A 20,261-nucleotide genomic window follows, 5' to 3' on the forward strand; every position below is an offset into this window, starting at 1 on the left:
AAATATGGAACCGGACATTGACCATCTCATTAGCCAAAAGCAGGTCCATAGTTCCCATTGAAATACTGGTAAGTTTGTTGATTTAACTTTACTTGTTCTTCATTTTAAATATTGTATTTGTTCCCGTTTTGTTTTTTTACTTCAAAATAAGATATGTGCAGTGTGCATAGGAATTTATTCATAGTTTTTTTTTAAACTATAGTCTGGTCCTCCAACGGTCTGAGGGACAGTGAACTGGCCCCCTGTTTAAAAAGTTTGAGGACCCCTGGTTTAGGACAATACAATGTTTTTTTTAATGCTGCTCCATCTCCTAATTAAATTCTTTATACTTACTAAAAATGGAAGCATAAATAAATACTCATATTCCTCTTTACAGAATCAAGTGGGAAAGCACTTTTAAGAATTTTAAATGTGAAGATAGATGACCCATTGATACAGAGAAAAGGTTATCGCTCAATATCACTATAATATAGTTTCTGAAGAGAACAATGGCCTCGTTAGGGAAAATGTAACCAAATATGGAAAATGAAAAAAGTTCATAGATTATTACACATGACAATTAAAAATACAATGACTTTATTTCTATCTTCTTACAGTTCCAAGTATCACATCTGGTAAGAAGCCTCATCTCTATAAACACAAAAATTTTTTTCAAGAAAGCATTGTTACAAGATGGTATATACAAGCAACAGTTTGGCAGAATTTTCTCAACTCTAGCATTCATATCTCTCAAAAAAAAAGAACTTTAAAATTCAAAAATAACAACTTTATTTTACATATGTTACACATTACATTTAAAATATCATGCTCTAGTTAAATATTTCATCAACAACACTGTATACAAATAAAATATTACACAAAATATATTTAAGAAAATTTTTGGTCATTGATCTGAACAATAAATAAAAACACAGGCACTTCTACACTGAGACAGGGAAGCTACTCACTTACTACTCAGAATAATTTTGTCTAAGCAACATGTGAAAATATGGCAAGAACAGAATCCTGGAGTTTTAAACTGACAAACCAGTCATGAAAAGGTCTATAACTTCAATCTTTTCCCTTAAAGTTCAAAAGTTACATATGTTTTCCTGGTCCACATCAAAAAAAAAAAAAATCATAAACATAATATTTCTGCCAGGGTCAATTCAATCTTTAGTTGGTCATTATGGAATCATACTCATTATTTTCAAATACTAAAAATAGTGAACTATTATACCACCCAGCAAATCAAATACAAGAACAGTTATTATGTTCCTATGTCATAATCTCTTTATGACCATAAGACCATAGCAAGATAAACTGGATCACACAGTGATCTTTGTTTTGCAAAATTAACTGATTATATTAACGCAAGAAAATACTGTTGGGGTGGCAGGAAATTTCAACAGAGGTCAATTTTTCTAGATAATTTTTTAAAATTTGTCTAAATTCTACGAAAATAAATGTAATTCAAATATCATCACAAAAATCATTGAATCATATATAACAAATCATTTGTAGCCAATAGGTTTTAAACACCTACATTGCGGACAATTTACTCATTATAACAAAAAGTTGGAATATTACAATATTAGGTCAAATAAAAAATAACTTAAAATATAGTCAAATTCCAAAAACATGATTTCAGACAAGAAGGGGGGTAAATTAGAAAATAATGACCACTAGCCAGTAGGAAGAATCAGAACCAATCATCCTGCTGTAGCTTCCTTTAAACATTATGACCTTCTGCTTTTCTTTTTCAGAAAGTACATCAAAGGGTGTAGAGGCCCTCAAATAGCTACTACTTACGAAGGCAATTTTGATGGTTTAACATAGAAATTACCCCTAATGAGAGAACCCAACTGGGAACTACCCAAGATATGACGTTCTATGCAAAACTTAGTTTGTATACATTTTAGCAATTTAAATGAGCATTTTGCAATCGAGACCAAATATCAATCATCTCTTGAGGTTTTCTGCTATGTACTAACATCAAATCTATATAGGAACAAATGTTATTTCTTTTTTTCTCTTCTATATCAAATGTCTTGAAGCCTTTGTGTTTCTCTGGAACGAGGCCGAGTTTCTGAAGGCACATTCCAGTATAAACATCATCAATGGGGTACAGAAGGACCTGGTCAGTTACATTGTACAGCCTCAGAGCCAGGTGGCCGGAGTACAGGAACCCACCTCCCCCGGCGTAAGGCGGGTAGACGCCAGTGTAAACAACTTCTGGGATGTAGTACTTCAGTTTCTTATCCCGATGAGGTCCAGCGTTGTGGATCACATCCCCTATAAACAAATCTTTGGCTTTGTTCTTGGATAAGCTATTCAAGTAATTCAGGATATGATGGGTATTCACAAAAACATCGTCATCGCCCTTGAAAATGAACTCGGCATTTGGGCAGGAAGTGCTCACCCACCTGAGAAAGAGCACTTCTTTCAGAGACAAGTTGAAGAAGGTGTCTCTGTAGTTCCACATAAGAATGTCTTGGTGCTTCTCACTCTCAAATTTCAGCATATCTGAAAGATCGGGGTGGTTGTCCTCCGGGGGGGTCTGGCCCAGTAAGAAGACTCGCACCACTGTTTGGTTCCCCACACTGGTCTCTCTGCCCCAAGATTCCCGAATTGCTTGCCTTCTAGCGAAATGTGGAGTGAGGGACTTAATCGCCAGCAGTAAGAAGGGTTTCTTTGCACACTTATCCCGTTGATCTATCAGCAGCGAATAATTTCGACATCTCAAATACAGCAGAAAGTCTTTAAACCTGTCCGGCAAATTGCTGAAACCTGAGACTACAGATGTGACCCTCAGGTCAGGTTCGCAATAATGCAGATGGCTTATGTTGGAAAACCCGGCTGCTTCCCCCGTCTGGTTTGCCAGCATGCTCAAAATGGGATTGTACCTCCTGTTCAGCTTTTCTTGTTCCCGGTTCCAATATGCCACGGGAGGGGTGGATATCTTCCAGAACTTCTCTTTGGGTATAATTACTTCCCCCTTTCCATTTTTGTCTTGGTTACTGTTTTTGGAGACTTCCACAATCAAATAAATGAAGACATTTACCATCATCAGGATACCCAACAACTTTATTCTTCGACGTCCAACACTCATTTCTCATATCTGGAACAAAAGGGAGGAGCATTGTATTAATTGAATAATTATTCATCTGCGTTGGCTCACATATGTCACTTGCCTCTTGGACTTTACCTCCCCCTGGAAGAGTGGTTCAGAGCACAGACTCTAGATGCAGATGGCCTAGGTTCCAATCGCGGCCTCACCGTTCTAGCTGTGGGACCTCGGGCCAGTGGTATAACTGGTCTCAGCTTCTCCACCTATAAAATGGAGATAATAATCTACCTCTGTGGTTGGCAAACCGCGGCTCGAGAGCCACATGTGGCTCTTTGGCCCCTTGAGTGTGGCTCTTCCACAAAATACCACGTGGGGGCGCGCACATACAGTGCGATTGAAACTTCGTGGCCCATGCGCATAAGCCGGTATTTTGTGGAAGAGCCACACTCAAGGGGCCAAAGAACCACATGTGGCTCATGAGCCGCGGTTTGCCAACCACTGAATTCTACCTCACAGGATGGGTGTGAGGGCTACATGATTTTATATGTAAAGCTTTTAAAACCGTGGCTGGCCCATAGGAAGCAGTATATAAGTGGCTGTTAACACTATGGGTGTTTTAGACACCGGAGGGCAGAAACATGCATTTACTAAATAACCTCACAGGTGCTTGACTTCCTTGCTTACAAGGACACATACAACTCAATGTGCTACAAATTGATTTTCCCACAATTCATAATATCAAATACATTTTATATTGTGATCCAGTACACATATGTGCACACACATATAACTGTATGTATTTATAGGTGTGGCGATGTGTATAGTTTCATGGAATTCACTCCAAGATTTTATTTTTTATTATTTTTAATGGTGGTCCCAAGTCTGAATTGTTTCCCAACCCACCATTTCATGGGTTAGAAAACAAAGGCAGAGAGATGAAGACGCCTGCCCAGAGTTGGAGGGCTAGGGGTGAAGGAGCCAGTAACCACACTGAGTGCTCAGAGAAATCAAATGACAAGAGTCATACCAGCTTTATCCTAATTTCTAAAAACTGAGAACAACTCATATACCACCAACAGAAAAATAGATTTTCAAATTTCAGTATGTTCATACAATGGAATAACCCTCAGCAATAAAAAGGAAACTATTGCTACTAGTAACAAGAGTACCATATGAGTGAAAGACAGACCTCAAATTCCATTTATGTTAGGTTCAAGAAGGCAAAATTAACCCAGGTCCTAGATGTCTGAAAGTGACAGGGGTAGAGGTTTTGTCTGGAGAGGGGCAGGAGGGAATGTTCTAGAGTATAGAAATGAGCCCTGGCCAGTGTGCTCAGCGCTTGGCGCTCCAATTCGAGCACCAAAGGTTGTGGGTTCAATCCCAGCCCCAGTCAGGGTGCATGCAGGAGGCAGCTAATCAATATGTCTCTCTTGTATCTCTCTCTCTCTCTCTCTCTCTCTCTCTCTCTCTCTCTCTCTCTCTCTCTCTCTCCCTCCCTCCCTCCCTCCCTCCCAATCTTCCCATCCTCCCTTCCATCCTCTAAAAATGAATGGAAAAAATATCCTCGGGTGAGGATTGACCAAAAAAAAATATTTTTACTGTGTATGTCTTGATCAGAATGAGAATTTCATGCTGTTTATAGCAAATAAAGGAAAAGAGAAATGAAAGTGACATCTTAGTGAAATATCAAAGGCCACAAACAGATTTCAGTCTATGGGCAATAGAAGAACAAAGAGTAATGGCGTGGTTTGCTGGGGATGTAACTCCAGAGTTCTGACACTATTGAGATGGATGACCCACACCAGAACAACCATTTAGATAAGCTTGACATTAAAAGACAACCCACAAAAGTAGAATGGCAATACACTGTAAAAATGTTTATTTTCAGATTATGACTGGGACTTTATCCGTAAAGAAGAATCCCAAAGTAGTACTGCATCCCAAGCACTGTGCACTGTCTTGATAAGGTGAGCCTATGAAGCAGGGATTGTTACTTTTATTTACATTTTATACCTGAGGAAACAGATTTAAAGAGGTAACTGTGTTAAGGGCAGAGCTGGAATTCCAGCCAAAGCAATGAGGTATGTCAAATGGTAGTCACTCTTCTCCAACCTCTCTAACAAAGTTGTGTGACTACACTTTAATCAAGGGCAGTGTTTACTCTTTTTTAATGTAAGAGGATTTTTAAGTTCACTGGGTTCTAACAAGTAGCTCCAAGGTAGAAGTATTTGTCTTGTTGAGAATGCTGTGAAGTCATTACATGTTGGATAGCCCAGATTAATCAATCTGAATTCCCAAGCTATCTTGTGTCTCTTAAGCTACCAAAAAAAGGCCTTCTTAAACTTCCTTCAAGGAAGGTAGTAAAAAACCACAAGACATTTCTTACTCCTTAATTACAGTTTTAAAGGACCCAAGTCACACACAACCTGAATAATTCAAAATGTCCACACCTAAGCTGAGGGTCCACACCCTCTTTAGGTCAGTTCCTTTCAAATAAGCTTCTGGAGAAACCTTACGATCAAACTGAGGTCCAAGTCCAGTCCACCTTCGGCAACTTAAACCGCTTTGCTACTGGTCTTACTCGAAAGGACAAGAGAGCTCAAATAGACACTTGGAATGTATCTGCATGAGCATTTCTCATAGTTAAAAGCATTAGTCGTTTCTTTAGAAAAATGAATCATTGATAGTTTTAAGCTTTTTTTATTTTTGGCTTGCAGATTTGAGACTAAACACTTTTCAAAAACAAACAATTCTCTCTAAATTGGGATACATCTCCTAAAGCTAAAGTAGCACTTAACCCAGTAGCTCCAATCTCTAGGTCTTAGGCCCTTCGTTTGAACAGGCTGAAAGAATGGCAACAAGGAAAGGTATGTCTTGATTGGAATGAGAATTTCATGGGTGTATACATTTGTCAAAACCCTAAGTGTATACTTAAGATCTCTGCTGTTTATAGCAAAAAGGAAAAGAGAAATGAAAATGGTATTTTAGTGAAATATCAAAGGCCACAAACAGATTTCACTCTATAGGCAATTTTTTTTTTTTGGTTAATCCTCACCCAAGGATATTTTTTCCATTCATTTTTAGAGAGAGTGGAAGGGAGGGTGGGAGAGAGAGAGAGAAACATTAATGCAGGAGAGATATATCGAACAGAGAAAGACCACAATGAGGAAAAAGATTTGGAAGGATCCTCAGAAACAAGCAGCATACACTATGAATAGCTAACTACTTCGCAGAAGTTTTCAACTCAGAAAAAGAATATGAGTATCAGTAGACTGTTTCTGAAATTCTAGAGGAAGTTTTAAACAAGACAGTTTAAGGGGGTTAAGGGAAGCACAGTACTTTGCTAAGTTAATTTTCGTAGGAAAAGATTCAGAGTGAAAAACATGTGAGATGATAGATGAATGAGCCAGCTGTGTTTTCAGGCTATGGGGCAGGGCGTGGATATCTAGATCCAGCCAGAACCACCTGAAGAGATGGTTTGGAGTTTCTATCATGGAAAGCACAGATCCTGCTTTTGGGAATACTTTGAGTACACTGTGCTCGCTGACCTTGGGCAAGGTTTACAACTTCATCCACTGCAACTGAGGCTTTTATTTCCTCAACCAAGACCCAGCCAAGACATCCCATCATCTCAACTAAGACAGGCCTGCCTGTGTAGCTCTCAAAGGAGCACCACCCTCGCCTTCTGCTTCCTCAAGGATTCTCGTCTGCAGAGCATTTCCCTGCCCATTTCTCATTGGCACCCACTGCGGGAAGGTGAGAGGATAGCCCTTCACCAGTGAGCAAAATGGAGGCTCAAAGGGAGAGTTCATTGGGGCTGCCTAATGCTACAGAAGAGCTAAGTGACAAAGCTGAGATGGCAGCCTCCTGGCTCCCATTCCGGGGCTCTTTGGATCTCCTCCTTTTTCTACAAGGCACGCGCAGGTCAACAGTGAAGGCTCAAGACTGAAAAGACCCAAGGCACAGGGTCATGGTACATGTGATGTTACCAAGACTCTCCAAAGAAAGGGACATGGGACCGTCTAGGCCAGTGATGGCGAACCTTTTGAGCTCAGCGTGTCAGCATTTTGAAAAACCCTAACTTAACTCTGGTGCCGTGTCCCATATAGAAATTTTTTGATATTTGCAACCATAGTAAAACAAAGACTTATATTCTTGATATTTATTTTATATATTTAAATGCCATTTAACAAAGAAAAATCAACCAAAAAAATGAGTTCGCGTGTCACCTCTGACACGCGTGTCATAGGTTCGCCATCACTGGTCTAGATTAAGCTCCCGGCTCCCCTTCTGAGAATGGGCCAGTCTTCCTTGTCCAAGTTGCCAAGCATGCAGCTGGGGCTAACTCTTACCACTACTCGCTGAATGGCACTTTCCCCCAACCAACTCAAGAAGGAAGGGTGGGAAAACCGAGATTCTCAGTTGTACTTATCCATCAGGCTTAAATGTCATCTTCCATTTGTGAACCGGGCACAGTCCCTTGCACGAGAGCTCTACAACAAACCCAAGTTCATGGAAAGGAGGATAAAGCAGTGACCTCCCATAAAAGTATCTGTGGGAAAAAGCTCTATGAATAGCTGACTAAATATTCCCACTGCAAACATAAAACCAATTCCGTGTCCTTTTTTGAGCAGGAAGTTACACTGCTTAACTTACCCCAACCCTGGGGAAGATTTTATACAACCCTCACTGCAAAACATGGAATTTTTACTGTGAGTAACAGAAATAGGAGGAAACCCCACGTCCAGACAAGGAACAATCTTAGCTTTTCAACTTGTGCTTCGGCATAAAGTCTTCCAACAAGGACCCAATAGTCTTGAAATTTCTAAAACACATCAGTTGATTTTTATTTGTTTCGTGAAAAACAACTTCCTCCTTTATTTTGTAATGAAAATATTTAGAAAGGCAAAGCAGAGGCAGAAAAACATATTTGTTATAGCTGCAAGTGGATTACAAAATAGTACGGATTATGTGAAAATCCAGATAAAACACCACACAAAAACAAGACCGGTTTAATCAGGATGCTGGGATTACAGGCTACTTTAACATTCTTTACTGCCACCACACCACCTCCCTCCTTGAACAGCCTCTACCACACACACATCCAGACTGCCTGGGGCGGGTGTGGAGCACATCACACAGAATTCCCGACATGGGGTTCTCATTTCTGCAGCCCACGTCACTAGCCTGTGTCATGGCCTCACCGTGCCACAGACACTCCATCACTGTATGGACCCTACACACCTCTCCTTGGGCCTGTGCTATTTGCCTGAAGCCCTCAATTAGAAAGGGTTCCTAAACATAATAGTAAAATATGAGCATCTGTTTTATTTTAATAAATATTCAGGTACCTGCCTGGACCTAGCAATCCCATGAGGCAGATGGTCTCAGAAGGGATTTCACTTGCCCAAGGTCACACGTCTGGTAAATGGCAGAGCCAGGATTCAAACCCAAGCAGTTGGGCTCCAGAATCCAAGTTTTAAACCGTGATGCAAGTGAATGCTGCCACACAGAATTACGACTAAAGGAACTGCAGGGATGCAAGTCTTATTTTCGATGGATGATCTTCTTTAAGAGTATTACATATTTTAAAGCTTTGTACATTTTAACTGACAAAAACTACCATGAGTCAAAAATAGATATGGGAGGCAGAGTGGTAATCATAACTAACATTCATTGAATGATTACTCTGCCGGATCCGGCCCGTTTGAAATGAATAAAACTAAAAAAAAAAAAAAGACCGTACCCTTTTATGTAATGATGTTTACTTTGAATTTATATTAGTTCACACAAACACTCCATCCATGCTTTTGTTCCGGGTCTCCGATCCAGTTTAAGAACCCATTGTGGCCCTCGAGTCAAAAAGTTTGCCCACCCCTGCTCTAAGGCCAAGTTCTGGGCAAAACACCTCACATACCTCATTGTGTTTCCCAATATGCAGTTCAAACAATCCCAATGTTTTATTATGGACACTACTACACTGGGAAGCACTGAAGAGGACAATCCCAAAAGGTCCCCTCCATTTCTGGAAGCCCTATCATCACTGAGGCAAAGTGCTGGTCAGGAGACGCCTTAATGTGACCATCGACAGCCACAAGGACTCATTCTCACAAAATGCTGAGTCAGTGATTGACACCCATCCCCCAAGGGGCTCCAGTAAGTGAGGTTGGTGGCCACCAATAGCTAGTCACACAGAGCCAGCAACCACACCCAGGCCCTCAAGTACCAAGATTAAGGATAAGAGAAAGGCAGGACCAGGTCCTTCTTGCAATCATGCAATAAAATGACCACCCATCTCCCATCCAATCAGGCTGAGACAAGGAGACTTGAAATCCAAGCCAATTCGACCACAGGAGACTGAGCTAGTAGCATCCGTGTCCACAGGATCCTGCTTCCGGATAACCCTCTTGCACAAACCTGACATACAAACCCTCAAAGAGAGAAAGGTGGAAGAAATGTGTTTACTGTTTGGAGAACTTGTCCATCATTCTGCCTGCCCCCTGCCCTCCCCACCCTCCAGGAGCCTGGCCAGAGTGGCTTTCCCAAATCCTTTCCTCCCAGGCTGCTCCCATCTGTTGCCTGGCCCTTGCCAGCCCTTTCTAGGTTCTGCCCAGATGAACAGAGACAGGGACAGATTGCAGCTGAATGGTTCTGGGGGAGAAAACAGCTTCTAGCACGCAAGGCAAGCAGTGGATGATAAGGTTCGAATGAAGCAACTCAGCTGGACCAGAGAGCTGGGCCATACCTAGAAAGCTTGTTTCTTAATAGGAACAAGAATCCTGGCCTTGGTTCTTGCCAGCCCTGGGGCAAGGGAGCCTCAGGAATGCCCTCACAACCTCACCCAGAGACGGGCCTGAAGCAAGAACATGTGTCTGACTGCTTTCTGGTCAGTAAGTCTTGGAACTAGCTGAATTCAAGGAATTTGGTTCCTAGTCATTACTAGTATGTTTCATGTTCAAAATTAAGAGGGAAAAGCACATACAATCAATCTCTTCACCTACACATCCCCACAGGCAACATTATACGTCCAAGTGTCTGGCAGGACACATTCTGGTGCCCACTGATTAAATTCCCCCAAAGCCCAGCATGGCTGATTTTCCTCAAGTTATATTCATCATTTAAAATAAAATTGATCACTAAGTACATATAGAACTTTCAGAAAAGGGGAAGAAGAACATTTAGCTAACAACAGAGAATTAACCCTACCAGAGGCCATCTCGCCCCTGCCTGTAGTAAAACTAACAAGAGTTTTAGATCTTCAGTGTAAAAAGATTACAATCCCAGATCCTTTTTCACTTTGGAAAGTCAGCCTGGCATCTGGTGTTAGGCAGCCCAAAGTTCTGGTTCTGCTACCCACATAGCTATGTGACTACAGGCAAACTGTTTGACCTCTCTGAGCCTCGGTTTCCTCCTCTGTAAAATGGGATGATAGAACCTCCCACACCAATTTGTTGTCTGCCTCGCAATGGGCATTCAATAGTTCTCCTTCAGAAGTTTGACTTCTCCACCAAATACTCAATGAAAGTACGTTTCTAAAGTTTTGTTGTTCACTGCCTCTTTTATAAATTTACTCTTTGTAAATGAAAGAAAAATTTTTTTTAATTTACTCTTTGTAGAAACCCATATATCCACTGCCTTAAATATCACCTCCAAAAGGAGGCTTACAAGTCAATCCGGCTAACTCTAGACCAGTGATGGCGAACCTATGACACGCGTGTCAGAGGTGACAGGCGAACTCATTTTTTTGGTTGATTTTTCTTTGTTAAATGGCATTTAAATATATAAAATAAATATCAAAAATATAAGTATTGGTTTTACTATGGTTGCAAATATCAAAAAGTTTCTATATGTGACACGGCACCAGAGTTAAGTTAGGGTTTTTCAAAATGCTGACACACCGAGCTCAAAAGGTTCGCCATCACTGCTCTAGACATTAGCTTCTAAATGCTTTGGGGAGACCCTCTTCCCAGACCCCTATTTGCAATGAATCAACTTCCCAAGCACCTGGGTGCACACCCCAGCATGACCTTGATCTGCTTCTTCTCCCTGCTCTCCACATCCAGCCAGGAACCAGTGCTCCCACCTCCATAAAGCCACTTGCACCCTCTCCTCACCTCTCCTCTATTCCATTCAGGCTCTGCTGCTGACTACTGCAGAAGCCTAATGCCTCATTTCCTGCCATGCTCCCAAATATGCCCGACTCCCCAACCCCTCAGTCTTCAGTCCCCTGTGTGTACAATCCCTACTCACACTGCTCCCCCGGTTTGGTCAGACCACCACAACGCGCTATTCTCAGCTGGAAGTGAGTGTTGTCTGCTAGAGCTCCTCTCTTCTTTTCCACTTCTAGAGCTGGAGCTCAGAGCTTCACCCTTCTTCCCCTCTAAGAGATCTCCTGCCCAAGGATATGTCCCAGCCTGAGGACCAGCCTTATTCCTCCAATTATCTCAACTCATATGCCCATCTGGTCCCAGCCAGGACCCTTTATGATGATCTGTATGCTTCCCTTCACATCACCTCCTGCCAACGCCTCCCATTTCCACAAGACACACTTTAGACTCTAACCAGAGCAGACATGTTTCTGTTCCAGAAAATCCCAGCTTCTCTCTGCCTTCTGCTGTGCCTTCTTTTTTTTTTTTTAAACTATTTTATTTTTTAATATATTTTATTGATTTTTTACAGAGAGGAAGGGAGAGAGATAGATAGTTAGAAACATCGATGGGAGAGAAACATCGATCAGCTGCCTCCTGCACATCTCCCACGGGGGATGTGCCCGCAACCCAGGTACATGCCCTTGACCGGAATCGAACCTGGGACCCTTCAGTCCGCAGGCGGATGCTCTATCCACTGAGCCAAACCGGTTTCGGCTGCTGTACCTTCTTGGAGAGCTGCTACTCCTTCCAAATTAGCTCGTGTCACCTCCTGGCTGAAGCACTCACCTCCCAGGAGTTAGGGCATCCACTCCTGGGCTCCTTCCACAAGCAAGGTCTCCACATTGTACCACCATTACCCCAGCACACAGCCCTGAAACTCATTCAGCATTTGCTGAACCAACATTTTGGTCATCTGGTCAAGTTCATTGAATATAGAGAGGTGCTCAGTAGAAACGGGATTAATTAAATATACACACCTTTCTTCAAAGAGATGACACTGCAAAAGCACTTATATGTGTGTTGGTAAATGATATACATATATTTATAAAAATCTGTCTCGCCTATTTTGAGTACTAAAGTACAATAGAATAATTTAAAGAATTTTCTCGAGTGAAGGGAGATAAGAGTTTCCACACGTAGGGAGTCCACCTAGACGAAGAGGGTGGGGATAAGATTTGAAGAGGTAAACTGGGGTGGGAAGTACAGCCCAGTCCCTCATCTCCCACAGTCAGCCTCAGATCCACCAAAGCCAACACACATGCGGATGTGTTGACTGCACAGACCCTGTGTGTGGGAATGGAGGTGCGAGGGATTCAGCAGTGCTTCCAGGTGAGGGCTCCATCATGCTCCGGCAGCAGGTCCAAGCCAACCCCTCCTCCACCCTCTCCCAAAATAGGAGAGGGGAGGACCTCCAGTAATTGTTACTCCCACCAAGGCCATGACAGTTCAGGGGCAGGGTGAACATGCCTAAAGGAAGGAAGGCCCCTAATAGAGATGTAAAACTTGGGGACATCTACTCACCTAAGGTGGGAAATCATTTTAAGGAAGAAATGCTGCAATACAGGTTGTCACTTCTGGCTATGGCTTGGTAGTTCCTACTCCAAGCGCCAGGACTGATGTATCAACAAGTGTAATCTGTCAGGCTTTCGATGAGCCCTCAGAGAAATCTCTAGAACAGCAATTTTCAATCTTCTTAATCTCTTCGCACACATAAACAAATTACTAAAATTCCGTGGCACATCAGAAAATATATTGATTTTTTGCCGATTTGACAAGAAAATGAGGTACAATTTTGATTCCTTCATACCAGATGGCTACTGTTGTGTTGGCTATTGTCATTTTTTTTAATTTGACAATGTACGGGAAAAGAAGTCAGTGCCCTGACTAAATAGTCAGGTATTGCATGTTTTTAAAATTCTTGCAGCACACCAGTTGAAAATCGCTGCCCTAAAAGATTTCTGATTCATTCTTCTGTTTGCTCAGTTAGTTCATATGGGTTGCATTTCAATTTGAGTCCAACCAGGAGGCAAAAAAAACCAACAGTAATTTAAGCAGGGGAAGTTTAGTATATGTTGGGAGCCATTATAAATCACATATACAGCTCCAGTTTATAGCATAATAGGTTTATGGCTCCTCCAAGCCAACTCCCGGTTTGGCCTGGAGTTAAAAGATAACATACCCTCACCCTAAGCACAAAGCTGCTACATCTCCGCTGATAAGCTCACAGCTGCGACATTCCAGAGCCTCCTACATCCCTAGTGATAGGCTACCCCCTTGCCCACCCCCTCCCTCTAGAACAACATAAATACTACCCGCTGTAAAAATAAAATTGAGGCTTGATCAGAACTTTGTCTTGCCTCCATTTCTTCGCGTCTCCTATCCTCTCATTCCTTTGCAGGATTTGGTGTGGAGTACCCACGATGCGTGCCCTACAGGTCGGGGCAAGTATAAAGAATATAATTGAGCCGAACCGGTTTGGCTCAGTGGATGGAGCGTCGGCCTGCGGACTCAAGGGTCCCAGGTTCGATTCTGGTCAAGGGCATGTGCCTTGGTTGCGGGCACATCCCCAGTGGGGGGCGTGCGGGAGGCAGCTGATCGATGTTTCTCTCTCATCGATGTTTCTGGCTCTCTGTCCCTCTCCCTTCCTCTCTGTGGAAAATCAATAAAATATATTTTTTAAAAAAAAGAATATAATTGAGTAACGGTAAAGACACACTAAAACTCTAGGCCTACAGATGAAAAGTACACGAAAAAGACAAATGTAGAAGGGGCATTCGGAGCTTGCTGAAGTAGGTAGGATGGCATAAAGTCCCTGGCACAGGCCAGAGATGGTCCACTCACTAGGAAAGCATCCCTCTGGGATGCAGGCAGAAAGCCTGGAACACAGCATCCCATCAGAGGGCTACAGGAAACAAACCTTGGGGATGCAGGTGAGCCTAGACTGCTGTGTGGGTGTGCAGACAGAATGAGGGTGCAGAGGGAATCATGCACACAGAGGGAGTCAAGGTGCTGCTGGAACTGGACCTGGAGGGGCCTCTCTCTGCAGGAGCTCAGCACATCAATGCATGGCTTGTCCAGGAGCAGCTCAGGGCCGCTGCTCAGGACAAATATTGGGTGGCCAGCTCACTAGATGGCTGGGACCATGGGGTTCACAATGTGCACACACATGGGGCTAGGAGAGGGTGCAGAGAAGCAGTGACCTGGGCTGGGTGCAGGCTCCCCATGCCACTGCTGCTGCCAGAGCAGCCAAATGCTAGAAAAAGCTGTGTCTGGCAGGCACCTTGGAGTGCAGGAAAAGCAGCAGGCTCTCTGGGAGCCTAAAGACACGCACTCAATACACCAGGAAGCAGGAGGGATAGGAACCCTTCAAATCCTTTTCTTTTGCCCTCTGTAAGTTGAGGGCTCTGGAGAGGGTGCTGCAGGAAGAAGGGATTTTCCCAGGACTAGGGACCCTATCGGCACATGAATTTTGTGCACCAGGCCTCTAATTTTCCCTATAATTAAAAAAAAACACAACAAACAATGAACAACCTCACGTGTATCTTTTTCCTGTCTTATATTTCCTTTGGAAAAATTACAAAGAGAACACAATTTTTTAAAGTCATTTAGAATATAATCAAATAGCTCCCCTTCCTTCCCCTGCCATCCCCCAAGCAAAAAGAAAGGCCAGACTGATTTGTCCTCACACTGTACACCCATGAGCATGGAGCTGTCCACATTGACTGTGGACATTGTCCTTTATAATCTTTACAAAAAAGGCATCTTCTACTTTAATTTGCACCCTCTCTTTATATGCTTCCTTCCTGATTTTCCTACTCCCCATGCCCTTTGCCAATTTTTCTACGTTGGGATGTTTCCATCTCATTTAATCTTCACAAGCTTCAAAATGTGAAGCAACCAGTCTGGGGTCACAGAGCTAATCCCTGTGGAGCCAGCACTTCAACCTTGGGCCCCGACCCCAAGTCTAAGCTCTTACTCTTTCTTCCACACAATGTCACTCAAAGAGGATTTCAAGAAGTTGCACTTAAAAAAATAATTTAGGAGCTAAAATCATTACATTTGTGGATACCCAGAAGATATAGACAATTCTAAAGCTTAATCAGCATGTGAAGGGAATCTATAATAATAAAAGCATAATATGCTAATTAGACTGGACGTCCTTCCGGACATCCTTCCTTCCAGACAAAGCCACAGCGGCTGGGGGCCAGGGCCAGGGCCCTTGCACGAATTTCATGCACCGGGCCTCTAGTAATAGAGATAAAATTGCAGGTTGAGAACTGTTCCCTGCTTTCAGGCACCCAGAGGTCCTGGTTGGTAACGCAGTGCCTTCCTTACCACGGGTGACATCCCTACAGAGGTGTTAGGTATTTATCCACACTCAAGAATGACAGATTGGCAGGGCTCAAACTGGCTAATCACAAACAAGTCCAGGCAAACCCTTTGGCAGAGCTGTTTACACAGAGAAAATGCTGCCTTTTCATTCCCCTCCCTTCCAGCACCACAGCCTGAAGTGAAGGGCACCCAGCAGTCCCTCGGCCTGCTGCAGGTTAGTGCAGAAGTGGTCTGGAGCCCAGCTCTCCTGCCTCGGAGAGAAAGGTTGTCACCTGTGCAAAAAAACACGTGTTGGCCACAAACCGAACCATCTCACCCTTTGTTTTCTCTGTAACATGCACACAACAATCCACACTCAGAGCGTAATCCAGTTTCATTACCAGAAAGAAGCTACAAGAATATCTTTACCAGCAGATGAGCTTCTTTTAAGTATAAGCTCCTCTACTCCAACCACTTCATTTACAGAAGAGGAAACCAAGATTCACCCACAGGAAGGAGAACCAGGGTGGGGAGAATTATTAGTGACAAAGTCTGTTCTGTCACCGTCTACAGATTCAATTCTAAGCCACCCAACATAAAAAAACAAAAAGCTCAATTGCCCAGCATTGCCTCTATGGCACCTTCCTGGATCTCTCCCACCAGGTGGGTGTGTTTTTATTACTTCCCCTCAGCTGTTCCACCTCACACTCACATTCACCTGACTTATCACACCTTGCTGTTAAGTCTGACACACCTACAGGGAGTGTGGGCCTCCAGGAGGGGGGCTGGGCCATGTTCATTTCTACGTCTCTGGTGTCTGCCTCTCAGACAATCAGGCAATAAATCTGAGGACAAAAGGACATAAAAGGGGTGGAGCAGTAAAGGAAGGAATACCAACTTTTATTCTTTGATCTTTTTGATACACTGCTCTAGACAAATCATTGCTGAATAATTTCACACACAGGCCCTACATTTCCAGGCCCCGCCAGACCCCTGGCTGTCTAGTTGCCGATCCCTCATTCCCCTCCACCCCTCCTTGGTCCCCACCACCTCTCACCATAAGGGTCATCAGCCTTTTCCAAGTCTGTGCTTTCCCCTCAATGCCTCATCCCTCACCCACTGGGACAGCATTACCTGAGGTCACATTGAAGTATGGTACCTATTTGCTTTGTTTAACAATGGACAGGTTATTTTGATTTTCTGAATTACATAAATCATCCCATTCGATTAAATGCCTTATTGATTGTAATGTGAATATCCCATGGGTTGTGGTCAAACTGGTCTTAGAAAGCACATTTTTCCTCCACCTGGGAAGGACAGCACAGTTATCCCAAGGTCAGAGGGCTCTAGACCCAAAACTGTAATTTAGATAACATGCCTAAGTTTAACCCAGGTTCCTCATTCCAGACCCGAGGGCTCTAGATAATGTATTTCTGTCAATTCAGTGACCCCCAGACCCAAAACTATAATTAACATGCTGCTTCTGCTTCTGTAAACTGCTTTTTGCGAGCCAAGTTCCTCATTACAAACCCTGGGATGTAATCAATACCTTTGTGATTTTTTGCCTATATAACCTTGGAGCTGCGACCATCTTGTTACTATGAGATTTGGGGAATGGCCCCTCATAGTCCCGGATTGCAATAAATGTGACTCTTTAATTCGACTTCTTGAGGCGTCCTTCTGTGATTCTCGGGGTACATTACAACAACATCGCAGGAAACAGTCCCATACAATTAAATCTGTAAATAAACTTAGGCCCAAGGAGTGGTGGAGGGGAGGAAGAAGGCAATTAAAAATGAATAAAAATTTAAAAATTAATAAAAACCCATGAGCATAAATTACAGGGCTGGACTAGAAACAAAGTTCCATTATATAAACCAAGTTATCAAAGTGACCTTGTATAAATGCTTCTGGAAATACGTAGGCCCTCGGCCATGGTTTGCAATCTTGATGCAGGAAGAGGGGGAGGGGTTATCTGGTGCCTGCTATGTGGGCAGTTGTATCCTATAGATACATAGAAAAGCTGGTGAAAATAGATTAAGAAAGAATATTTTCATACAGGTATTGGAAAAGAGATTAGTATCATTTTACATAGTAAATACATGCAAATTTCAATTAAAGACTATTGAGCCTGGTCTGTGTGACTCAGTGGTCCATCCTGGACCCATGAACCAGGAGGTCACGGTTCGATTCCTGGTCAGGGCATATGCCTGGGTTTCGGGCTTGATCCCCAGTAGGGGGCATGCAGGAGGCAGCCGATTGATGATTCTCTCTCATCATTGATGTTTCTCTCTCCCTTCCTCTCTCTAAAAGCAATAAAAATAAATTGATAAAGTCAACTATATAAAAATTAAAAACTTAAAAAAGACTAATTGAATTAAATACAAAGTTGACTTCCTCAAAGTTTGTTTTTTTTTTAATATATTTTATTGATTTTTTACAGAGAGGAAGGGAGAGGGATAGAGAGTTAGAAACATCGATCAGCTGCCTCCTGCACACTCCCTACTGGGTATGTGCCCGAAACCAAGGTACATGCCCTTGACTGGAATTGAACCTGGGACCCTTGAGTCCACAGGCCGACGCTCTATCCACTGAGCCAAACCGGTTAGGGCGACTTCCTCAAAGTTTTAAAATTGGCTTTAAAAAATTACATCATTCCCCACCACTTAATTCCATGGGTTGTGATGAATGACCACAAACAGAAGTCGAAACTTCAGATTTTAAAACAATCACCAAATGTTCAGCACTTGAGCAGCCAAATTCAAGCTGCCATTTCCCCTGGCACAGAGATTCACTTATGTCATTTCCAACAGGTATCCTACAGACTCTCAAATCAACCACCGACCAGCCCAATCCTATTAAATTACATTTGGCAATTCTTGTCACAAATCAAATGTAGAGTTTGAGAGCATCTTCATCAAATAAATAAAAGTTCACATGTGTCTTCCTTCCAAAATATAACCTCCCCAAATCAAGAAAACATGCTGCAAGTTAGGATTGCATATAGCATATTAAAGTTAGCCTTCTTTTATAACTTCAACAAATACTTAAATTACTACCAATGACATTCACTGTATATATTTTACATAATTTAATAACTGCTTTGGGAAGTCTCAATTCCTCGGCTGTTAGAATGAAGGCTTCCAGTAACATGTTTTCTTAGTGAGCACTTGCCTTTGGTTACAATGACGGGGACACCAAGGAGCAACAGGCACCACGCCCTCAGGCTCCAGGACCCCAAGCTGAGTGCCTTAGAGAAGCAGCCTTGAGATTACTGCCTGACTCGCTCTTTAACACCATGCACGAAAATCACAGAACACTGTGCAGAACTTGCATGTGCAGAGACTTAAATAATGTTGTATTGCCAAAACCGGTTTGGCTCAGTGGATAGAGCGTCGGCCTGCGGACTGAAAGGTCCCCGGTTCGATTCCGGTCAAGGGCATGTACCTGGGTTGCGGGCACATCCCCCGTGGGAGATGTGCAGGAGGCAGCTGGTCGATGTTTCTCTCCCATCGATGTTTCTAACTATCTATCTCTCTCCCTTCCTCTCTGTAAAAAATCAATAAAATATATTTTTAAAAAAATAATAATAATGTTGTATTAAACTAAAAGGAATCAACAGGTCTAATGCTTTGGGGGAGGAAGAAAAAAGACAAGGAATGAAAAAATGGGATGGCGCTATCAGGGGCACTTTTAAAAAATACATATATATTATTGATTTTTTACAGAGAGGAAGGAAGAGGGATAGAGAGTTAGAAACATCGATGAGAGAGAAACTTCGATCAGCTGCCTCCTGCACACCCCCTACTGGGGATGTGTCCGCAACCCAGGTACATGCCCTTGACCAGAATCGAACCCGGGACCCTTCAGTCCGCAGGCCAACTCTCTATCCGCTGAGCCAAACCGGTTAGGGCCAGGGGCACTTTTTATAACAAGACAAATTAACAACAGCACACCAGCCCCCACCATCCACAGAGGGCTTGTCCATGTGCCAGAAAGTACGTCAAGGATCTCACTGGATATACAGTTCTGTGAAGTGGTTACTGAGGTATCTTCATTTTACAGATAAGTGAACTGTTCCCAAAAACTTGTCTGAGGTTCCCAAGACAGAGTGGGTGGAGGGGGCAGGATCTGGGGCCCAGATGGGCCGCCCCAGCCAGCAAGTCCATCCCAGCTGCTGTCAAACCTGAAGCCAGGCATGAACTGAATGGCTGGCACAGCCAGGGTGGAGGGGAGGTCAGCATCTGCATCTCCCCTAAGCATTCTCACAAAGACCTGATCCTAGATCCAGGTGAGCCACCTGCAAGTCCCCTTCCAGAGGCCTCAGCACCCCTAAGAACTGCTGTCCTCCCCACCCACACCTTTGCTTATGTAGCTCCTCCCAGCCTAAAACGTCCATTTTCTTGCTTCTCAATCCCATCCCCATTCTTGAAGGTCCAGGTTCAAATCCCACTGCCTCCGCCTCAATTCCCTCAGTGCATTACATTTAGCCCTCCCTCCAAATAAGCCTCTCAAAAGGAATACCAAGAGCCCATTACCTAGAACTCACCCCCAACCCCATCAATGCTTCCCAGCCCAACTGGTTCCAGGTGAGCCAAGATCCACTCTCCTCAACTCTGAGGGATGCAGGACCGAGGCGCCCCACCCTACACGTGCTGTAACCATGAAATGAGCACCAGGCACTGCTCCCTACACACAGTGAGTACCCAATTAAATTGGGCTCCCCTGCCCAGCCGGCATGGCTCAGTGAT

At 43.3% G+C, this 20,261-nt stretch overlaps 1 protein-coding gene across 2 annotated transcripts; it reads right to left on the bottom strand.

Annotated features, from left to right (window-relative positions):
• Positions 1-555: 555 nt before the first annotated feature.
• B3GNT2 (UDP-GlcNAc:betaGal beta-1,3-N-acetylglucosaminyltransferase 2) lies at positions 556-16,254 on the bottom strand. Of its 2 annotated transcripts, none has more exons than XM_023746459.1 (2): positions 16,229-16,254; positions 556-3,100 (listed from the first exon to the last, which is right to left on the bottom strand). In XM_023746459.1, the coding sequence occupies exon 2, from the start codon at positions 3,089-3,091 to the stop codon at positions 1,898-1,900; it is 1,194 nt and encodes a 397-aa protein (XP_023602227.1). In that variant the 5' UTR covers positions 3,092-3,100; positions 16,229-16,254; the 3' UTR covers positions 556-1,897. The 2 variants fall into 2 exon arrangements, with proteins under 2 accessions (XP_023602227.1, XP_014302412.1); XM_014446926.2 differs by lacking the exon at positions 16,229-16,254 and adding an exon at positions 3,188-3,358.
• Positions 16,255-20,261: the final 4,007 nt, after the last annotated feature.

The sequence above is a fragment of the Myotis lucifugus genome, unplaced genomic scaffold, assembly GCF_000147115.1.
Source record: "Myotis lucifugus unplaced genomic scaffold, Myoluc2.0 scaffold_6, whole genome shotgun sequence".
NCBI lineage: Eukaryota > Metazoa > Chordata > Mammalia > Chiroptera > Vespertilionidae > Myotis > Myotis lucifugus.

Coding starts and splice junctions, on each gene's coding strand:
- B3GNT2 (XM_023746459.1), bottom strand. CDS start 3,091: ATGAGTGTTGGACGTCGAAGAATAAAGTTGTTGGGTATCCTGATGATG.